General features: G+C 45.1%; 1 protein-coding gene across 6 annotated transcripts in view; it reads left to right on the forward strand.

Annotated features, from left to right (window-relative positions):
- Nucleotides 1-17569, forward strand: part of kcnq3 (potassium voltage-gated channel, KQT-like subfamily, member 3) — a 130834-nt gene that overhangs the window by 6808 nt on the left and 106457 nt on the right. For 2 of the 6 annotated variants that reach the window (XR_014889463.1, XM_085254189.1), the window contains exons 1-2: nt 3938-4358; nt 4832-5279. Coding sequence is in view for 5 of the 6 variants with exons in the window: in XM_085254189.1 (XP_085110315.1) it covers nt 4966-5279 (314 nt within the window). In the remaining variant the exon portion in view is untranslated. Of the gene's footprint in view, nt 1-1753; nt 2108-3002; nt 3091-3937; nt 4359-4831; nt 5280-17569 lie in introns of those variants that run through there. The other 4 variants (XM_085254191.1, XM_085254190.1, XM_085254192.1 and 1 more) reach the window with 4 other exon arrangements.

A 17569-nucleotide genomic window follows, 5' to 3' on the forward strand; every position in this document is an offset into this window, starting at 1 on the left:
TTGACACCCCTGGTTTTCCCAGGCCACAAAGATGTTTTTTTGTTTCTTGTTAGTTTTCTTGTGTCAGTGTTGTATTTTAGTTTCTCCTGTTTTTACTTTGAAGGTTAGGAGTAGCTCTTTATCCCAGATGCAGTCCTTTCATTGCTGGATTGTCTGTTTTGCGTTTCCACCACTGACAATAAATAAATGAATAAAATAATATTTGCCAGGCGTAGCCAAGTTTTAATCTCAGAGAACTTGACATTTCTAATGACTTTTTCAACTTCAAGTTATTTTCTCAGAATTTTCAGCTGGATGTCAAAATTCTGGGATAACCTGAAATGTATGGCTGAAAGTTGTTTTCAGCCATCTGTAAATTCACTCGTCCTTGTCTTCATCACTTCATCCAGTCTTCCTGCTTCCACCTTATGCAGTTTTGTGTTTCTTTCCATCCTTTCTTGTGCAGTCCAGGCCGTGCTCATCAGCGTTTAAATAAACCTCAGTCCTCGTTTTGTAGTTTTGCATGTAGTTAATGGTAACAGTGTTAGTGTGAGTCTGTGAAAGTAAACGTGGCTCCTGGATTAGTGGTGCCTTCACACATGTACATGTTGACCTGAACAACAAAGTGACGTCTGAGGTATCAAAGTGTCCTCTTGTTATCACCTCTTCTCACTTATTATGTCCTCAGGCCAAACCTGCAACTTTGTATATTTTAGAAGTGGATCCATGTGGGACCAGAATCATTAATATTCAACACTGACGCCTGCTTCTGCTTTCAGAGGAACTTCTCAGCTTTTCTGCAAAGAAATGTAAAAATCTGAGAGGAGTCAGCAGATTCACGGTGTCGGTAATGTGCAGAGAATCTCAGAGTAGACAGCGGGAGACGGCGGCGGCTGAGCTGCAGAGCCGATGACACATATGGACGTTCACGCGTTCCTTCAAACACCTGAAGCCTCCTGAACACCTGAAAATCTTTCTAAATCGACCTTTGTGATAAAATGAGCTCACAGTGTTACGATGTGCTGCCCCGCACTGTGGAGAGTATTTTCTGTCTTCACTCAATTAAAGTTCACTGAATTAAATGTAAAGTGAAAGTAGCACTCGGCTGGTAAATGAAAAAGACAAATAAACAAACGATACGCGTTCTCACACAGGAAGGTGACTAAGCTCATAAAACAAGAGCACTCTGCTCATGCGTTCTGGTTAGTTAAGGATTTAGGACAGGAAGCCTTGTGAAGATTAAAAATGTTCACTCGTCTGCTCACTGTGAGAAACTAGTCCCTACCTTTGTTTCATCCACTTTTGCTTATTGCTAAAGCTTTTATTTTGGAATCAGGCTCTGCTGTAGCTTCACTTAAACTCTGGAACTGTCTGCTCCTTCAAATTAGGACGTCACCAACATCTTTAAACCTCGCGTAAAGACACAGCTGCTCTGTTTTATTCCATTCAGCTGTGCCGCACTTGTGCTGTTTTTATATGTGCTTATGAATAACCTGACCTGACACGACTTCCCTGGATGGCGCCTGGTTTAAAAACAGAAGAGAAACTTCTATGTGTGCAGAAGAAGCAGCTGGTTGTGGGGGCTGAAGGCGATGCTCTCAGGAAGCTGCTGCTACAAACTCTCTGCAGCTGCTGACTTCATGCTTCAAATTACAATGGCAGATGCTGTAAAGCAGCAAATGGTGCCGTAACATATCGCAGACTCACAGAAAGGTGTTTTATTATGATAGAATCTGCCGCCGTGCGGCCTTGTGAACACTCTGTGGTCAATAGCGTCTCCTCCCACACATTGCTGGTTCTCTGTTTAAGATCCAGCACACATTTCAAAAGGTTTGAGAATCAATCATCAGGAAGCTTTACTAACAGGAGGTTAGGGCATTTAAGGTGAGGAGTGTAACGGTCAAGGAGAGGGATCCAAATCAAGAGAGATGGAAGCAGAGGAAAATCCAGAAGGCAGGAGTCATCCACACCTGGGCAGCCAGCGAAGGCAGAAACGTAGTCAAACCAAGAAAGTCCAACACAAGCCGAGAACACAGAAGAAGAACAGGAGCGGCGGCTCCAACGCTAAACAACTACACTGAGAGCGAGTGTGTGAACTGAGACAGGTGGAACAGGAACAAATCAGAAGGTAAAACAGATTTCAAAATAAAACAGGAAGTGTTCCTGGTGACTTATTACGTTCTTCGGTAACGAATCACGCTGCGTAGCTGCACGGCATCGTGCATTGTGAACGATGAGCGTTAAACTCCAAACAGATAGTGGAGAAGAAAAACACTTAAATAAAAATGATGTTAAATATGAAAATATCAACACTACAATAGATGTTCACATATTTTTAAAATACGGCAAATTAACATTGAAAAATCTTTGTGTAGCGCATTGTTGTACATTACAAATAATACACACTGTTCTACAGTTCATAACAACTATTTTAATAAAATGATAAAACAACAACTCCAAGCATTTCACTTGCCTGGGACACCTCATCCAGCAGGCCACCACCTCCACTGCCTCCTTTCAATGTGGAGCAGTAGTGGCTGCAGTCTGAGCCCTTCCGAGGAGCTGGACTCCTCACTCTGAGGAGCCCATCCACCCTTCACAGGAAGCTAATTTCTGCCACTTACATTTAATCTTGCTCTTTTGCCTTTTAAAATACAGAGCAGTGACAGGTTTAACAAAAAGATGCTCCCTACATGTTTCTACAGCAATGTCGGAGCTGCAGCTCCATCTGGTGGCAGATGGTTACATAGCATTTAGGACACAACAACTTTGGCATTTGGGCATCAGTTTAAATATTAATTTGATTGCATGACTAATACATCAGGTACTGACCAGGGACAAAAGGATGATTAGTTTCTAGTCGAGTAGTTGTGCACATCACTAGAAACTCAACATCACAACAGGAGAAAAGAAGGAAGACGGAGATGAGAGATAATGAGGGAAGAGGAAGTGGGCGGGACCTAAACACAGCTGAACGTTATTAAGATAAACACAACGCAGGCTGCCAAAATAACACAGGAAATAAGACAGCCTACCTAACACAGAGGAACAGAATGGAAACACAACAATGTCTAAGAACAGCAAACTAACAAATCAAAGATCACCTGAAATGTAAGAGCTGGATAATAAAACACCGGCTGTCTCACTTTTTTATGTTCTGTTCTTCCATTGTTGACATTTTTGTTGTACGCATAATGTTTCCCAGTGGTTCTTGTTTACATTTGTCTTAAAACCACTGAGTGTTTTCTCAGTGGGATCGCTTTGATGGAAAAGGGGCGAATTTGATCGGTCTTACCTCCCTCTGTGCTCTTTCTGCATTAGTTCATCAGCTTGTGGCTTTTAGCGTCTCTGTGAGATTGTTTTAGGTCTTTGTGGTTATTTGGCATCAGCAGGTTGTTTTTGCTTCACTTTGAAGACTTTTTAGTTTTCAAGGTTTAAACTGATTTGCTGTGTTTTTTGCTTCGGTGGTTAATTTGAATCTTGTTTTGTAGTTATTTTTGTCTCCTTGCGGATTTTTGTTTTCTATGGACTCGGTTTTGTGGGGTTTGTTGCTTCTCTCTGCTTGTTTTCTGCGTCCTTTCTTTCTTTTATCTGAGCTTTTTGACTTTCAAACAACAAATATTGGCAGGCAGAGCCTCTGACTCCTCCTGGCCTCTGCACTGAAACGCAGAAAACAACAGCTGACATGCTATCGCAGCCATACAGGAAAATTTAAAGACACTTCATTCTGATTTTATTGAAATTTTACAAAAAGTCCAACTTTTAGAAAACGTAAACCCATCAAGCAAAGGTCAGTGGTGAGATTTGCGCTTTAAATGATGTTTCTAAAGAATCTGAAGTCCGCTCCGTGTGTCCGTTGTTTTTTAACCCTTTAAGGAGCGGAAGCTTCGTCTTTATGTAACTCTGTTTTTCTGTTTTGCCTCTGAAATAAAGAGCCCGTTTCCCTGCACATGCATGTGCACACAGGCGCGTGCACTTCTACATGACTGAGCGGATTGTCGTGCGCGCGTCTGCCTGCATCTACCTGTCTTTACAAGCAGAGCGCGTTTTCCTCCTGAATACGCGAAGGTGGACGCTTTCTTGAGCGCGTGCACGTATGCATGCCTGGATGTGTGAGTGCGCGCGCTCGGGGCGTTTGCGTTGCTGCTGCTGAAAGCCTCCCTCTCTCTCCCTCTCTCTCATCTTCCTCTCTGCTGCTTCTCCTCCGCTTCAGTTTCAGTATCGACCTCCTTCGCGCAGCATCTCTGCTCTTCATCCTCCGTCTCCATCCTCCTCCTCCTCCCCCTCTTCTTCCTCCTCCGCCTCAGCACCGCTTCCTCTGCAGGTGGATGGAGGCTGGGAGCCCCGGAGACAGAAGCCATGGCCGGGATGCGCTGCCGGTAGGGCTCGGTGGTGTTAGCGCTCTCTGATTGTGTGTGTGTGTGTGTGTGTGTGTGCGTGTGTGTGTGTCGCCAGGTCTTTGTCTATCCCGTGTGTGTGTGTTTATGGGGGAGTGCTGGCTCTTTGGGAAGTGGGCAATTGTTGCTCTATTTTACAGATTATTGATTGATGGGATCGCCCGGTGTGATCAGGTGTGTTTTCGCCTCGTGTCGCGTTACACGGAGACTGCGTTACACGGAGACTGTGTTCCCGGGAAAAGGAGCTGTTTTTGCGCATTAGTGGGTTTATATCCCACTCCGCGTCGGCCTCACCTCTCCGTGTGTTCTCGTGGTGATCAGCGCGTGCATGTTATGCGCGGTTTTTACGCACATTGTCCTCGCGCTGCTGTACCAGATGCCGATGCTCTCCTGTAGTAACGCTCCGTTTCTGTCTCCTCTCCCTCCATCACTCCTCCTTTCCTCCCGTTCTCCAGTCACACTGCTGAGCACCTCCCTTCGCGCCGGGGACCACATCCTTAAATGACCCGCGGCTGAGGAGAGGGGGGTGTCTCCGGATCCAGCGCCCGGATCATGGCATGCTGCCCACACCGGGCATCCAGCACTGACCATGGGGCTCCGGTCCAGGACCGTCGTTAGCGGCTCGGACGAGCAGAAGAAGCCCTCCGGCGCTCCGCCCGGGGACTTACTGGACCAAAGCACCACAGGAGCGGACAAGGATGGCGCCCTGCTGTTGGTGGCTCCGGGCCGGGATGACTACAAGCGGAGCTCCCAGGGCATCGGCATTGGGCTGCTGGCCAAGACCCCCCTGAACTACGCCCGGCCGGCCAAGAGGAATAACATCCGCAAGAGGAAGATCCAGAACCTGATCTACGACGCGCTGGAGAGGCCGAGAGGATGGGCGCTGCTCTACCACGCGTTCGTGTGAGTATCTGAATGATGAGAGAGGAGAGAGATCCTCTCCTCGGCTCTCCGTTCGCACTTTGTTTCAGCAGTTTTCAGGCCTTAATGAAGCTGGTGAGGCTGTAACTTAATATTGCTGCTGGAAATGAAAAGCTTCCTCTTGTATGTCACTGTAGCTGCTGGTTATGTAAGCGCTCAGCAGGCTTCAGCTGCTGGATCGTTTCTCTGGTGTGTGTGTGTGTGTGAGAGAGAGAGAGAGGGCGAGAGAGGTTTCACCTGTGCAGGTATTCTGTGTGGTGGATGGGTTTAAATGTGGATTCCAAACCTCTGAAACCACTTAAACCCACAAGAGTTACATAAGTGGAGCTCCAGCAGGTGGCTGATGGTGCTGAAGTGTGTTACCAAACTCTGAGCTCGCTGTGAGCGGGGGACTCGTTCAGTGATGGTCCGAGTGACCGTCAGCATCTTTGTTTCCCGTGCAGTGTTGGACTTTTCTGCTCAACTTACAATCACATAATCACGATTATTCAATTCAGTTTTAAAATTCAAATCACAATAAAACAGAAAAAAACTGCATAAATGAATAAATGAGACCAGAGTGAATGTGGACAAAAGTAAAGGAGCTCTTCTTTACTTTTCTTGAGCCCTGCTAATTTTAAAATTTTGATTTGTGATGGAAATATTTTTATTTATGTAAAAACACAAAAACCAGGCAGCAGGTGAGTCATAGTGCGTGCTGCTGAGCAGGTGTCTGTGCTGAAAAGACGGCCGACAGTCGGGCACGTCCGTGACCGATTCCTGTCCAGAGAAAAGATCCCAGCGTGCACAGAGGCCTCAGCATTAGGGATGGGTACCGGTATCGGTTCTGACATAAACGGTAGTAACCAGACCGAAAAGCAGCGCACATTTCGGTGCTTTTTTTTAAAAGTATGGTTATTTATGTAAGGTGAACTAGCAAACATCGTAGTTACATGCGGCTGTCCTCTTGTTTGATGTCAGATACTCCCTTCACCCTGGCTTAAAAGGCTAAAATGACCAAAGAAAAAGTGGAAAACAGCTAAACATGAGAAGTTTTTGGACAAAGTTTGTGTTTTTCCCTTGTTTAAGCACTGCTTCCAGCCAAGAGTGATGCCATAAACCCCCTATAGCTGCAGAGAAGACTAACATTGTTATCTTTTTACAGAAAACAGTTAAACGTGAGAAGTTTTAGGACAGTTTGTGTTTTCCATTGTTTAAGCACCGATTCGAGCACCGTTTAAGCACCGGCACCGTTTCAAAAGTACCGGTTTGGCACCGGTATCGGATAAAACCTAAACGATACCCATCCCTACTCAGCATCCTGCGGCTGACGGCTGCTTCTGAGGCGGCGGCTCGTTTGTTTAACCGTGATCTGAAGAACGACCAGAACACAAAAAAAATCACCTGTTTGTTTGAAGACATGGACACAGATTTCTTTTTCATAACAGTCAGATTTGAAGTTAATATCTTTCAGGAGGTACGCTTCACATCTGCAGCCAGATGTGCAGACTCTTCAGAGGGGATGTGTCACCGTGGCAACTAAGAAAACGTGAAAACCACTGTAAATCAACTGTCTCTGGGATCTTTCTCTAAACCTGAGCAACTAGTTTAATTTTCTAACCATAACCAACTGGTTTTATTGCCCAAACATAACCAAACCATTACTGTTAATGATGATTAATAGCGGATCAATCAATAACCTAAATCTGTCCCAGGGGGGAGTTGAATTGAGGTCTCTGGTGTGAGTGGCGAGATGATTCCCTCCACTGCTGAAGCCCTGAAGTGCAGATTCCCAGTTTTATATCCAGCGTGTCTTCAAAGACGTTGCTGTGGAGAGGCCGCAGGCAGCACCTGCATGAACTCTGTCCTGTTCTCGTCCTCCTGGTTTAAGAGGCGTCTTTGGTTTTAAAGCACTTCCTGTAGTTTTGAAATCACTCCGATGTGACGAATCTGATTGTTTGACTCAAAGTCGTGCTGGGACACGACTTTGAGTCAAGAATCTACTACATTAAAAAACATCCACATAGACCCTTTCATGTTATTCCTGCTGAGTCAATGTGACAAAGGCGTAACTTACCTGCAGCAGGTGTGGGGGTCAGAGGTCAGAGTTCTGTGTGACATCACGCTGATCAGGGAATAACCCGATTAAATGTGGACGCGCTGACTTGATCGCGTCCTGGATCGGACAGGTGTAAATGTGTTTCTGCATCTTGGGTCTGTCGCAAACATATTTTTGTGTTTTGAGGTCAAAAAGGTATTTTACCGTCATTTAGCTGCGATTGAAACCTGAAACGTCGCCTCAAATCTTGTTTGGTCTGCAAACATTTCCAGAAAAACTGTTGGATCTCCTTCTTTTTGTCCTCCTGCACACGGTGTGAGGAATGCTGCTGACTGAGATCACAATAGTGCGTGATGGTCATTTAAACTCCAAACTCAAAGGCAACTCAGAAGACGAATTCCTGAATTTAATTTATGCCTAAAACTACATTAACAAGCTTGTGAAACGCGATGTTTGGGACGATGTTTATCACCAGCCTTGCAGTACTGCCTCTGTTTCACTTCACTGCAGGTTGTCTGCGTGGTCACGTCTTCAGGCTTTTATGTTGCCAGTTTTATATGATTACAGGTGTTTACTTTTCAAATTTGGATCACTTTGGGCGAAAAACGACCACCCTGCTTCCTAACCAGTAATAAAGTGATCTTTGTTGTGTTTCGATCACATGGCTGTGCTCATCCGGGTTAATCTCACCACTGTAATGGGAAAGCTGAAAGAAGGCTGGTGTAAGAGTCTTGCTTGCTCTTCATTCGTAAGTGCAGCTCTGTTTGAATCTCATTGTACTGCAGTCGGTACCTTCATAAGAAGGAATTTGTATTTTCAAAGCTGAGGTCTTAAACTCGTCTTTATGAGCCTGTGAAACATCAGAAAATGTGTTTTATTCATTGAACCGGATTAATAATCTGTTTACAGTCAAGAAGCAAACCGATGGTTTAGTTTGTTGTTAAATCCAATCAGCAGCAGACGACTGAGGCGGTTACTTTAGCTTTTCAGGTAAATGTTGCCACACTTGGACCTGCAGATGCTTCCTGGGAAATCTCCAGATTCCAGAACAGCAGGAAGCTTCTACATGAATAACCTAATGCTGAGTTGTGGCTGTTTTCAGGTTGCGTAACAGCGTCCACGAGCTGTAAAAAGGGCCTGTTGTTAGTTTGGGTGAAGGTTTCACCTCTGCAGTAAAAATCTGCCGGGCAGTAATGAATCCAGGCGAAGCTGACTGTAATAAATATTCTTTTTATTTTTGCTCCTTGTTTGGACACACTTCAGCTCTCGGGTCTCACGGATGCTGACAGAGCTGCCAGAACGACAGCGGATCGCAGCTCCAGGAAAACACCTTTTGTTTGTTCTCACAATTCACCGTTGTTCCAAACGAGAGCTTTTATTTAGCAGCCAGAGGTACAAACTCAACATCTGCAGCCACAAACAACAAGATAGCACCGGCTGGTTTCTTCTTCCTATTGTTTATTGGGCCAAGATTACCTGATGGATCAGTGAAGAAATGACTTTCTCTTATTTATTCTCGTAGCTGATGCGAATAAAAAAAAAATTCTTCCAAATGTTAATATTTGGGGCTAAAATATTCACTAGAAGTCCAGGTTGCCCTAATTTAATAATATGAAACATTATTTTATTCCTGCTGACTTTCTATTACATATAATCCTTCGTTAAAAGATCTTAACCCTCTGGTGTGCTCAGACAGATGGTCCTGCCTGAGAGTCTGAACTCAGGGGGGAAACCCGTCCTCCTGACTCCAGTTTATTTTTGCTACTATGTGATAAAACAAGCCCAAGAGACTGACTCGTGGCGAATCTCGTGCTCCACTGGCAGGACGCGTGCTTTCTCAGCAACACGACATATGCATCTCCCAATATGGCCGCTCCATATGGGCGGCTGGTGTCAGAGCAGGAAGTGACGTGTGAAAAAGGAAAGAAGGGGAGCTCTGGTGTTGGGGGTGGTGTGACAGGAAGTGGCGAATACAGAAACGGTGGACTGAAACATGCGCGTCCAAACTGACACGTGACTTTACATAAATGTGAAGACTCATCAAAGGGGCAGTTTACTCCATTTAAATACACATAAAACTCTGTTTGACCATTTGAAATTTCAGGAGTTATAATAATCCAGGTGTTTTGGATTATTGTACAAAGTAAACAACAATCAGATGTCTCTCCAGTGACTCGGTCATCTTGCAGAGAGGCTCCGCCTCCTCCCTCCTGGTCCGTAGCTCCGGGGCCTCGGCGAGTTCAGCCTGCGGGCAGGTGAACCGTGTCCTCACCTGCTGCAGACGGTTGGATCAAAACACTCACTGCAAGCCTGAGATTTCCATGTGAAGTTACGTGTGTTGGAAACCAACACGTTGTCCTGCTGTCACAAACATGGACTACATCACCATGACGATAAAGCCACCAGTGAAAATGGCTCCCAGCAGCCTTTTCTTCCTTTAACCAGCTGCTTGAGGACATTCAGGAACCTTGAACGTTTGTAACTGTGGGACTGGCTCTGCATGTTGGAGTTGTTGATGTCTATAAGTTCAAATGAAGCTCATAAATTAGAAAGCGAGGAAACTTTGCCTGCAGCGAGTCGCAGATGAAGGAAAAATTGGTTTCAGTTCAGGTCGCCAGATCGATTTCGTTCGATTTCACGTGCTCTGTTTACCGTGTCGAACTTTGATGAAACAAAACTTGTTTTCATGTTTTTAATCAGCCGACTGATCCTTGACTCTGGTGGCCTTCAGCCCTGCAGACAGGCCGATGTCATGGAGGGTATCCAGAGTAACTGTGGTGAAACTAAACCAAAACTCTCTGTGTAACGAGATACCAATAGAACTACATTAGAATAGGATTCTGTTAGATATTCTGCTGTATTTGGGGGAAACTGTCTTCTTTCATCCAATCAACAGAAAAGGAAAAAAGGAATTTACCTGGCATGACATTAAAACCTAAATTTTATTCAGTGCTGGAAAAATGTCTCACTCACGTCATTTAAAAAACACGTAAACATGTTCTCTGTAACAGTCGGCCATTTTTGATGTTCACTGGTCTCTGTTGTTAGTTGATGTTGGGAATGTGGCAGCGTAATAGATGGCGTGTAAGACGGATTCAGCTTCTGAAAAAGGATCTGAAAAGTGAAGCTGATGAGTTAAATGCATTAAACCTGAGTGATGTTTAAAGGCCACCAGGGGGCGACAGCTCTGATTGCAGAAAGACTTGTGTTCCTGCAGAAGGTAAAACAGCCGTGAGCCCCTCTGTAAACACCTTCCTGAGGAGTTTATGGTCTTAATCCCTCATTTCGGGTCATATTTAGTCATTCTGGCTGGTTAGCCAATCAGCATGTGGCTTCATAATCAGCTTCTCCCCTCACTCATCATACCCGGACTTCCAAACGCTAAGATGGCGATTTTGAAACGCTCGTTTTTACAGACCGATAGGTGATGTCACTGCGGGTGCATCTATGGGGCGGATACGAATGGCGACGAGGCGACCAGCACAATCATTTAATGTGAATGTGTCACAGATGTCGACCAGCTGCTGGTTTAAAGCTCTGCTGCAGCTCACTGGGTGTTAAGTGTCTTGCTCAAGGGCACTTCAGCTGTTCGGGCTGACAGCAGGGGAAGCATTACTCACACACTTCACCCACAGATTCTGATGCATAGGCAACACTTCAACGTGACACATGTATGGGGAAGTGGGACGAGGATTAAAGAGCAGAAGCAGATGGATGGACTGCGATAAAGAAAGAGGGGAAAAACGCAGACACGAAGAGGAGGATCCGCTGTCGGAAAACCACAAAAACACTCAGAATTCTACCTGCTTGGGACGTTGCGTTTAGTCGTGTCCTGGAAAAACTTGTTGTGGCATGTCTGTTAACAGAAAAACAAACATTTATTCATTCAGATTATTCATTTTTATGTGATACTGCAACACATTCAGGTTTAACACTTTATGCACGACTGTAGCCGTTGGTGTCTAATGTTGTTGTCTAAGCTTCACTCATGTAAACACTGCAGTCTGACGTCACCACTCGATTACCTGCAGAACTTTCCAAGCTTGATGGAAAATGGTGCCTTTGTCCTTCCATGTAAAGAGTTTCCTGTCTCCTACAAACAGTCTGAGTAATGTTAACATGCAGAACCGTGCAAAGGTTTTAGACTCAGACCAACCCGAGAAGCATCAGGTTCTCCAAAATAACCAAGTCTGAAAACAAGTCAAAATAAAGATGGAAAATAATCTCAACCAAGTCTGGTACCTATTCCAAAACAAGTCCTTTAACCAAGACTGAGAATAAGACTAAAAAAGAAACTCTAAACAAGACCCAGCTAAGGTGGAGTCAAAGTATAAACAAGGTCTGAACTTAAGTTCAATTCAATTTTATTTATATAGCGCCAAATCACAACAAAAGTCGCCTCAAGGCGCTTCATACATACAGAGAAAAACCCAACAATCTATGAGCAAGCACTTTGGCGACAGTGGGAAGGAAAAACTCCCTTTTAACAGGAAGAAACCTCCGGCAGAATCAGGCTCAGGGAGGGGCGGGGCCATCTGCTGCGACTGGTTGGGGTGAGAGAAGGAAGACAGGATAAAGACATGCTGTGGAAGAGAGACAGAGGTTAATAACAAGTATGATTCGATGCAGAGAGGTCTGTTAACACATAGTGAGTGAGAAAGGTGACTGGAAAGGAAAAACTCAATGCATCATGGGAATCCCCCGGCAGCCTACGTCTATTGCAGCATAACTAAGGGAGGATTCAGGGTCACCTGGTCCAGCCCTAACTATATGCTTTAGCAAAAAAGTTCAAAACAGGTCTAAGACAAGTTTGAAACCAATCTAAAATAATCTGGAAACAAAGTTTATCCTAAGTTTAATCCAAGGGTGAAAGTAGTCTGAACCAAGGTTCAACTCAAGTTTAATCTAGTTTGAAAGTTTGAAAGCAGATTTGAAACATTTAAATCCAAAACATCTGAAACCAGTGTGAAATAAGTCTAAACTGAGCTTGAAACCAGACTTGAACCAGAACAAAGCCGGACGTGTGGCATGTTTGGGAGGAAGCTTCAAACCAGCTCAGCACTCTAACCTGTTTGTAGAGCACTGAGGAGAACTGGGGCAGTTGTCCGGACAAATATTGATCCGATTTCAGTTATTGATGAGTGAAGCTAATCGTGGCTCATCTCTTCTCTGGACTCAACTAAAGTTTAAATGCTGAACGTGACTCAGGTCCTTGTTTCTGCCTCTGGAGGCGACACTGTGAGCAAAGGTTGCAGTATCGGACCACAGCTACCATCACAGAGCTGAAGTGATGTAATACCCAAATTTTGGTTTCCATAACAACGCAGTGGAGAGAGTCAAATCAGATCCAGAGTGGAGGCTGCGAGCCCGGGCGAGCGAGCATGTGTGAAAGCAGAGAAAGAGAGCGAGGGAAACGCGAGATGTTTGACATCAGCAGTTTTGGTGGCAGGTCGGTGGTGATCTTTGGCCTCGGCCTGGCATCCAGACAAGCCTGACAAGAGGGCTCCGTCCCACAATGCACTGCTGTATGCATCTTTCTGTTTGATGCCATGCTCTCTCTCTCTCACTCTCTCTTCGCTTCGCCTGGATTTTGATGTTGTTTTCTTTTACTAGAAAAGCAACGACAGCAGCCGTGTCTGTGGGTGGAAATCATCTCCTTCAGATGAAAACCTTGTGCTGTCAGTGTTTGTGATTTTCATGCTTTCATATCGCTCGAAGGATCACACGCTGCTCTGCAGGTGGAGGCCATCTTGCAGCCCTCCTCCTCTAAACTCTGTCAAAACCGTGTAAATGAAACATCCTGAAACGAGCAGCTGATCCGACTGCTGCAGTTTAGACCAGGATGATGGACGCAAAGGATTTTTCACGTTAGGAGAACTTGTGGGCTGCTTTTCTGCTCCAGCTCATCCAAAACCATCTCGTCTGTGTTTCCGTCACCTGATGCTGAGCCGTTTCCCTGCTTTTCGGTCGAACAGCTCTCACAAAGCTGAAAACCACTCAGTGTCACATTAAACCCAGATGAGATGTTGTGTACTTGTGTTTCATCATTTTCTCATACGGATGTTTTCAAACTGACTCAAACCTGAAACTAGGCTCCGAATCAAGTCTGAACAAAGTTTAGAAAGAAGTTTGAACCCCGGGGAGCTTGAAAAACCTTTAATTTGAATAAAATACTATGTGACCTGAAAGGAATACACAGAGCTTAAAACGTAGATGGTTAAATGGGCGATAAATTCTCCAGCTCGGCTTTCTGATTTGTGTCAGACTGAAACAAAAGGAAGATGACGAGTTTCCAATTCCATCTTAATCTTCCCTGATTTTTGCTGAACGTGCAAAAAGCTATTTTTACCCTGGCAGGAAACTGCTGTGCATAATTATCTGAAACCTCAGCAAATTACTGTCTGAATCCAGGCTGAACGAGATTAATGTCACACTTTATTGGCACATTTGTCTCTCCCGGTGCAGCCGCCGTCCTCGGTCCTTCGTCAGAGTGAAACCTCATGTTTGAGTAAAGACATCCACAGGCAGAGATGTTTGAGTAGTTTTGTCACTGCACAATGAGTGAAACGTCCTTGTAGAGGGAATAAATGCATCACTTCTCATCATTTATCTTCTTAAAATGCTGTTGGTTGGGACCAGATCAGGTTTAATTAGTAGTGCTGTAGTTTTAGTGCTTTTATTTTGGTCGCAGATCAATTTCCTGTGCAGGAAAGCTGTGACCCGGGTAAGACTCGAAGGCCGATTAGAAAAATCTTCAGCAGAGCAAAATCAGCAAATTTCCATCAATCTGCTCAACCAACAGGAGGTCGTAATGAAGTCCACAGTGTGTATTTACAGTAAACAGCAAGCGTGATTGGCTGTAAAGACGTCACATGACACGAGCTGCGTAAACACAGATGGAAGATTCATACCATCCGGCATACTTTTATTAATATTTATATAGATAAATTCAACCTGCTGGAAACACAGGAAGTTGCAAACTGCGAGAACAGACCAACACGCCACGAACAACTCGAACAAAAGACACGCCCTCGCTGTTAGCTTCCTCCATCCTGTGATACGGTGCACTGCTGCTGACGGGTGGTGTCGTCATCATAGCTTGGCCTGTTGTCACTGACCACATTTATTTGTGTATTTTCATGTTAATTCATTTGTCTTCAGAGAAGTATAACAGGACTGAATACTTGGCTGCCGGGTCCGTGGTGTCCGCGTCCACAACACGGTCAAATCCAGGCTTCAGGGAGCAGCTGAAAGTAGCCTGATGCATCAGTTTTTACAGTCGTGCTGGTTTCCTCCTCTCAGTGTGAGTGCACCTCCCTTTTCTGCTCCTCACATGAGTCTGGGTGGAGCTATCAAGAAGTAGATGAAGGTGGTGGAGTAAATGCTGCAGTTCCTGCAGTAAAAGCTTCCATTAGAGGGCGACAGAGAGCAACAGTTTGCAGACACTCAGAGAAAAGCTGTTGTTGTGGCTAACATGCATGGTGACGTAAACCAGCGGTCCCCAACCCCCGGGCCTCGGACCGGTACCGGTCCGTGAGTCGTTTGGTACCGGGCCGCCAGAGTTGAGGCTCAGGTGTGAAATGTATGGTTTTCAGGGTTTTTATCGGTTTTCAGCGTTATTTTGTTATCGTTTTTATCGTTTACTCTGTTTTCCTGGGTCTTTTCACGTGTGTTATGAATAAATCTTCTTTTTTTCGGTACCAGTACTAGTTTTATTTTGTTGTATTTATCCGCGACACCTTAAAGGCCGGTCCGTGAAAATATTGTCGGGCATAAACCGGTCCGTGGCGCAAAAAAGGTTGGGGACCGCTGACGTAAACGACACATCCTACATCTGATCAGCCGATACGACCGAAATCTGATCCTGCTTGTTGAGTCAGGATAGACCGATGTTGTGGGATCGCTGCGTATCAATTCCCGGTCTGTTCCTCACAGTCAGGACGCTGGGAAAACGTTGGATTAATGCATTCCTACGTCAGTCACCAGAAACTACCTGAACAGGTTTAAGAAAAGATGGCGGCTTGAGTTTAAATACGCATCTTTTACACGACGTCACTGATCCATGATGTCAAACAGCATCTGTTCTCTTTAATTCTCTTACTTTCTTCGAATCAGTGACGGGTGTTTTCGTCGAGTACGTGCGACCTTTTAACGGTTGGTGTGGACCCGTGGGTTAAACCGCCCGATCAGACGCTTGCAGGCTGAAGCAAGTGGAGTCAGAGACTGTGCAGATAATTAGTCGTGACGAGCGCTCATTAGCAATCAGTAACTCCAAACAGCAGTCACAGCAGACTCCACGGGGTGAGAGTGATTCAGTCATGGCAGACACATCAGGCGAGCTTCTTTTTAAAGCTCGTCTGCAGTTTTGGTGCTTGTTTGGAGTGAGAGGCTCGGCGCTGTGATCTGAGTGGATTTATGGTCTTTTCAGCATCAGGATTCGATAAAGTGTCAGCTGGCAGTTTGAGCCCACAGATGCACAAAAGCTGGTTCCTTTATGGAGGCCGCGGCGCCTCTCGTCCTGTGACCCGTTTAAACCAACCTCGCTTCCTGCGTGCAGTCAGTCGCAGCTGTGACGCTTCAGCGAGAACACGTCAGTGGCTGAAAGAGTGCAGCCGCTCTTCAGGTGTATCAGGTTGATTCTTCGTGCTCTTACACATGTTGATGTCTTTTACCTCGAGCACCGAACACTCGCCGTTTTTACTGATGTTTTCATGCAGGTGGACGAAGCTGACGTGAGAAACGGTGCAGCGATGTATAAATAGGCCCTGCCAGTGACGTATGTAACTGATTGCAGTTTACACACTTACACATGCGGTCCATTTCCAGATTTATTTATTAAACTGCGCTCCTCAGAAAGGTCTGAATTTCCAGAGTTTCTGTGGGAGCAGCCACATCAGTCCAGATGTTCCTGAGAAAACATCTGGACTTTGGAGATTCCTTTTAAGAAGTATTTAAAAATCAGACTTTGAACTATTTTCCCAGCCACCTGCGGGAAGCATATCTGCTGTGTGAGTCTTTGTTTGACCAGGAAGTGAAACTTTTGAGGTGAAGAATCTCTGTCATGAGACACCTGCACGCAGGAGTTCTCCTGAGTTTGGGGAAATCATGCAAACTGCACACAGAGGGACCCTGCGTGGGTTCAAACCCTCTGACTGTGAGACCACAGTGCCAACACTTTGGCCTGAATCACTCAATCCGCTCAGTCGCTGCTTCCTTCTGGAAGCCCCAGATCCTGCTGCCGTCCTCGCTGAGGTCCAAACAGTAGTTTTGGGGGTTAGTGTCAGGACGTCTTTAACTCACAATTTCTGTAGATTAAAATCATTTTATTTTTATATTTTGTTTTGTTTCCGTATTGAATTCAAACCTTCATATCCATTAAAATAAGGTTGTTTTGGGTGTAATGATGGAAGCAGGGAGGTGGGGGGAGAATCATTTCCAAAAATCATCTCCAGCAGTCTTACAGGGACATAATGACCCGACCAGGCTCGACGTCTTTGAAGACAAGTCGATGGGTTTTGATTGGGAGATGGTGGCGTGCACTTGCTGCTGACAGAGACGACGACTCGGATTGTTTCTGCTCCTCTTCGTTCATTTCCACTGAAGAGTCTGATCTTCACCGGTTTGACAGACGTCTTCCATCAAACCAGCTGTGCGTGTCTAATGCATCACTTCCTGCGAATCAAGAAGAGGTTTTAGCGGCGAACAGGAAATGACTTCCACAGAAGTCCATTTATTTGCCTCCAGATTTTAAGATTGACTGCTATTGATCTGGATCTAAGAGGCTAAAAGCATCTTCACATCTCACGACTCAAATTATTTATGTTTCACTTGTGTTTTAATGGCAGACTGAACATGTTGTTGCTTTCAGAGCAGCGTCATTTCATGGGAAATCGCACATTTCCTCCAGATCGGAAATTTTACTTTTCTCTCTTTACTTTTTTTCCCAGCGTTTCTGAGGCTGCTCAGAACAAGTTAGAGCTTGTGGCCGGGCTCATCGTCCGGCCCTGATGCCTTCTGGGTCATTTAAACACCTGTAAATGTAGCTCATGAAATGGAGAAACAGCACTGATGTTCCTCACAGTTTGGACATATGACGCGGATCAAACAACTCTAAGTTCTCCAGATGTTTCTCCAGGACGGGTTGATCTGTTTGCAGTTTCGTTGACAGCTCGTGGAATAATATGAAGGATTGTTTTAACACTCAGGTTTGGTGACACATGTTCAGGTTGAGTCA

Source organism: Mchenga conophoros, linkage group LG18 (genome assembly GCF_057382185.1).
Source record: "Mchenga conophoros isolate Kocher_MC1m ecotype Shallow Benthic linkage group LG18, M_conophoros_male_GT1.1, whole genome shotgun sequence".
Classification (NCBI taxonomy): Eukaryota; Metazoa; Chordata; class Actinopteri; order Cichliformes; family Cichlidae; genus Mchenga; species Mchenga conophoros.